Here is a 5660-nt window from a genome sequence, read left to right as displayed (position 1 = left end):
GCGCCACTGGCCTGATTTGGGTCACGGGTCCGAGCCCCACGTTGGGCAAAACAACTTCCTTGCCTCACAGGGGGTTGGGCTAGATGGTCCCCAGGGTCCCTTTCAACTCCTGCTGTTGGCATTTTACCCCGGTCGTCCAGATTTGTGGCACTTGCTGATATTGCCAAGTTTGCAGGTTCGATCCCTGTGTGTGCGTGCATATTCCTACCTTGCAGGGGGGGGGCTGGGTTTGATGACCCCTGGGGGGGGGGTCCCTTCCAACTCCTGCTGTTGACGTTTTACCAGAACTGGGGCACTTGCTGATAATGCCCAGGTTGCAGGTTCAATCCCTGTGTGTGTGTGTATATATTCCTGCCTTGTAGGGGGTTGGGCTAGATTGCCCCCCCCCCCCCAGATCCCTTCCAACTCCTGCTGTTGACATTTTGCCTCGGTTGCGCAGACCTGTGGCGCTTGCTGAATGCTGATAATGCCAAGGTTGCAGGTTCGATCGCCGCGTGTGTGTGTGTGTACATCAGGCATCCCCAAACTTCGGTCCTCCAGATGTTTTGGACTACAATTCCCATCTTCCCCGACCACTGGTCCTGTTAGCTTGGGATCATGGGAGTTGCAGGCCAAAACATCTGGAGGGCCACAGTTTGGGGATGCCTGGTGTACATATTCCTCCTACCTTGCAGGGGGGCTGGGCTGGCTTCGACCACCCTGGGGGGTGGGGTCCCCCTTCCAACCCTACGATTCTATCATTCTCCCCTCCCGCCGCTTTAACCCGGGCCTGACCCACCCCCTACCCCCTTCTCGCGCGCGCCTGCGAGAGTCGCTGTGTCGGTCCTCCTCAGGGTCTGGGCAAGGCAGGTGGCCAGCCGCCCGGAGATCGCGCAACGCGTTCGCCGCCGCCGCCCCCGGCGGCGTTTGTCCCCCGGCGGCACCCTTACATCCTCGGCGCCCGGCGCTGCAGGGCGGTGCTGCGGGAGTCGAAAGCGGCGCGCGGGGCGGCTGAAGGGCGGGGCGAGGCGGAGGGCGGCCTTGGGCAGCGCGCGGGAGGCACCGGGCGGAGCGGGCCGCGTCCGGGAGAGCGACGAGGAGTAGGCAGGCCGGCGGTGGGCAGGGGGCTCTCGGCGCCATGGCGTCGGTGAAGGTGGCTGTCCGAGTCCGGCCCATAAACCGCAGGTGAGGCAGCCAAAGCCGAGCGAGAGGAGCTTCTGCCCTCCGCCCCCTCCCCTCACGCACTCCGCCCCCCCCGCTTTCGCTCCCCCCCCCGCACTTTCTCCCCTCGTGGGTCTTCCCTCCCCCGCCCGACAGCGACTGTAACGGTGCACGCGCAGAAGTTGTTCCCTTACCTGCCAGCTCCCGGGTGTGTGTCGTGGCGCAATGATGGGCTGGGGGCAGGATGATGGGCTGGGGGGGGGGAGAAAACAAAAAACCGAAAGAAAGAGTAATTGGTATAATGAGATTAGAAATTGAGAAGAGAGAACAGTTTTCCTCTTTATCAGAATTGGAGAGTTGGGAGGGACCCCCGGGGGTCATCTAGTCCGACCCCCTGCAAGGCAGGGATCATTTGCCCAACCTGCGACTCGAGCCCACGACTTTGGGACTGGGAGTCTCCTAGCTATAGCCACCGACCGAGCCATGCCTTTTATTCGTTCCTTCTACGGAAGAGGTTCTGGCAGAGTGCACCCACAAGGAAAACAAAACAAGACAAGGGCACTTGCTTGAAATGCCCTTTTCCTGCATAATAATAGGACAAACTGCCTCCCTGCTGGATGAGATGCTGGTGTAAACCATTTTGACACCCTGGGATAGCTCGGTCTCAGGGCTGGGGGATCAAGCCGCATGTTGGGCAAAAGCTTCCTGCCTTGCAGGGGGTTGGGCTAGATGAACCTTGGTGTCTCTTTGAACTCTATTGTTCAAACCCTGTAAACTTTGCTGCCTTGCTGGCAGCCTCAGTGCTGGGGTAGCAGAACAGTGGCGTATGCTGTCACGCCTGTTGGGGAGCCAGGTGCAAAGGAGGCTCCTGTGACTCCCAAGAGTAAAGGGCATTTTGGGCAGGTGCTCCGGCTCCCCCTCCTTCACTGCTGCCAGAATCTCTTCCCTGGAACTAACAAAAAAAAGGGCACAGGAGAATCTGTTCTCTCTCCCTCCCTCCCTTTTAAATCTGGTTGCCCTAACTTATTAGATCTGGAAAAGTATAATGTATTTTTATTTATCTACTTATTTATTCATCAACATTAGGAAGAACTTCCTGACAGTAAGAGCTGTTCGGCAGTGGAATTTGCTGCCAAGGAGTGTGGTGGAGTCTCCTTCTTTGGAGGTCTTTAAGCAGAGGCTTGACAGCCATCTGTTAGGAATGCTTTGATGGTGTTTCCTGCTTGGCAGGGGGTTGGACTGGATGGCCCTTGTGGTCTCTTCCAACTCTATGATTCTATGATTCTATGACCTTTATGGCCTGCCTGTCCTCAAAGTTGTTCAAGGTGGTCTACATAACTTTTCTCCATTCTATCCCCACAACAACCCTGTGAGGTAGGTTAGGCTGAGAGGCAGTGACTGGCCCAAGGTTGCCCATTGAGTTTCATGGTTGAGTGAGGATTTGAACCCTGATCTCCCAGGGCCTTGTCCAGGACTCTTAACCAGTACACCACATTTAGAATTCTGTTCATACAAGGCACTGACAAACATATTTCTGGTGTCCAAATGGGGTAAAAACAAGAGTGTTCTATCTACTGAGGAGATGCACACACTACATGCTTAAATGTGCATATATGTTCACACACACACACCCTTTAAATAGAGCACGCCAGCTGTAAAACTCTGCTATAGTAATTTTATGATGCTTTGTGCTGAGCTAGTGCTTTTGTATAAACTGGTGATGATTTATCGTTTTGTCCCTGGTGGCTTCTTGCAAACTCACTAAAGGTTCATGTCAGTTCTTTGGAGGGGCAGATGTCAGCCAGACATGTAGGAAGGTGGGTTTTATCACACCTCTGTAGCTCTATATATTATCTATTTGTTTCAAAGTTGTTATGAAAATCATCTTAGTGTGGGAAGGTGCCACAACTCAGCATCTCCCTACATAGTTGTAGTTGTTCTGGGGTGAGTTTGCAAGTGACCAGTGTAGGGAATATGTTGAGCACCTACTTGTGAACAGGAGAAAATGCATTGAGGGTTTTTCTCACATGTGTGGTTACTGAAATAATACATGAAGCTGAGGTGGAGCTAAAAGCAATTGACCCTGTTCATCATTCTGCATACATATGCCCTACACACATTGCAGGGGGTTGGACTGGATAACCCTTGGGCTCCCTTCCAACTCTACAATTCAATGATTCTTTGTGAGTAGAACAATGTTGTTTTGCCAGTCTGACAGGGTTTAGAGAAGGTAATTTAAGAGGTATAATTTCAATGAATGAAACTAGTGTGGTGAAATTTAATTTGAAAGAAGTAAGCAGTATAATGAGATTTCAGATTGAGTGTCTAAGATTGAAAAGATACCGGACAGGTAATACTTCTCCTTGGCACTAGAAAACATTCTGTCCTTAACAGTTCTGTGTATTTAATCTGTTGGAACTCAATACCCTTATTCAAGAAGTGTGGGGTCTTGTGGTTGTGGTACACATACATGCTTAACACACACAGAAGTGGTTGCATACAGTATATAGGGATCATGACAGAGTACCTTTTAAATAATCTGTAAATGTGGTACATGCATCTTTTGCTTTGAAACAAAGTAAATAAAGCTCACAGCATTTATCTTTATGTAACCTTCTTGAAAATGTGTTTTAAATTCTTGAAAATACACAAACAAGGATTTTCCGTAGCTGCCGCTTGCAGTTTTTAGAGCATCACAGAACTCTGTTCTTGTAGCACTACTGAACAAAACACTGGCCATTGTTGGCTTATTTAAGATAGTTATATACCACACGATTAATTTGCATTTCTATGTGGTGTACATAAAAAAACAATCCACAGAAAATGGGACAATAAAACAAACACTACCTTAAAATGCCTGCTGGAACAACAACAAAATAATGGTGATGTGCCTGAAGTTCAGCAAGCAGCTCTCTAATCTCACCTGGGAGGGAGAGCCACAGACTTTGACCCATTAGACTGAATGTGCAGTTTCCAGAAGTTATGAGCCCCAAAGATCTCAGTGATTGGGTCATGATACAAGAGATCATGCAGCCCTTAAGATATCCTTGATGCATGTTGCTAAGGGCCCTGTAAATTAACACAAGAACCTTGAACGTGGCCCACGTTGTTGAAGCAGAACAGGCTAGTCAGTTAGCTCACGACTGCTCAAGAAATGCTCTATCAGCTTTTAGATGATATTGTTTTGTTTTTGTATCCCATTCTTCCCTAGAGCAGCTAACAACATTTAAATGGTTGTTATCCATTTACTTAAGTAGCATTCCTACTCTCTGAACACAATACTGCTTTGGGGCAGAACATGATACAGTACATCTAAAAGCATGTGCTCTGAACCCAAAGCAGCCTTGGGCATTTGCTGCTTTTTTCAAAGAGGGGATGGCCCACAGTTTAGGGGTTCTCTGGTGCCACAACATTGATTTATTTTCTGCGGCCTGAAAGTGCTTGCCTTTCTTGTATGTTAACTTTAATTGAGACTCAACAACTTTGACAATTTCAGAAATATTTTCTATTACTATTGATTTAAGATTGAGTAACTAAAAATAAAACCTTGGTTGATGTGTTGTTTTTTCCTGAATTTAATTGAAAAGGGGATGTTGCCAGTTTGGATGTCTTTTTTTAATTTAAAAAGTTGTTATTGGTAGCAACTGTGTTGAAGGTGAAGTATTGGTAATTTGGAGTGGAGTTGTCATTTTGGTAATATTTCTCTGAAGTTACCAGACTTTCAGGATTCGTGATTTCATGCTCCTGCCTGGTATAAACTGAAAGCTGGAATGGGAGCAATTTGGTTACTATAAGTGTTAAGAGAGGCTTCAGGAAGTTTTGATGGTGAATACTGCATCTCTGCACAAACCAGAGTGCAGAGCTGGGTTTTCCAACCTAAGGATACTTAGCATTTTTTTTCCATGGTCGGTGGAGATATTGAAATATATGCCAATCTTGTAAACACCTTTACATTTTCTAAGGCTGGTAGGATTAAATATTTGCTCATCTGCAACAGCAGGCTACTATCTTTTCCACAAGCACCATATTCCATGGTAGTGCTTCTGAGACGTGTTCTCGTTTGAGTGACTGTTGAACCCATCTGATCTCTTTTCCAGCTTCAATGGAACATTGTCCCAAGAGGGTGGATTACAAAGTAGCACCAGTAGTTAATGGACCATTGTAAGATATCACGCTGAGAATTGGAAATACTGTAAGGGCAACTGGGTGAACTAGCTAGACAGGTTGAGCTCTGCTTCTGCTGCTCCTCCCTTTCTCAAGAATATGAGCAAAATTACAAACAGTTGCTAGGTTAAGCTGCTTATTCAAAGCTGAAGCTTCATTTTCGTTAACTGCTGAATAGTCAAAACTGTCTGACTTGTGTGCAAGAAATAAAGCTTTTGTTCAGAGTTCACTGTGGTGCAGCTCGCTTTATTATGCTTCATTGCTAGATAATATGTTGCTTTTATGATCATTCTTAAACAGAGGCCCATGGATTGTTTGGGCCATAATCGCTTATCTTCACTTTCCATTTAAATTTC

General features: G+C 47.4%; 1 protein-coding gene across 4 annotated transcripts in view; it reads left to right on the top strand.

The window, feature by feature from the left end:
* The first annotated feature begins 996 nt into the window (after positions 1 to 996).
* The window catches only part of KIF16B (kinesin family member 16B), a 92102-nt gene continuing 87438 nt past the window's right edge, over positions 997 to 5660 (top strand). For 2 of the 4 annotated variants that reach the window (XM_035110045.2, XM_035110043.2), the window contains exon 1: positions 997 to 1164. In XM_035110045.2, the coding sequence (XP_034965936.1) occupies positions 1118 to 1164 (47 nt within the window). In that variant the 5' untranslated portion in view covers positions 997 to 1117. The remainder of the gene's footprint in view (positions 1165 to 5660) is intronic. The other 2 variants (XM_035110049.2, XM_035110047.2) reach the window with 1 other exon arrangement.

Source organism: Zootoca vivipara, chromosome 3, assembly GCF_963506605.1.
Source record: "Zootoca vivipara chromosome 3, rZooViv1.1, whole genome shotgun sequence".
NCBI classification, from domain to species: domain Eukaryota; kingdom Metazoa; phylum Chordata; class Lepidosauria; order Squamata; family Lacertidae; genus Zootoca; species Zootoca vivipara.
This window is presented reverse-complemented; position numbering and strand designations above follow the sequence as displayed.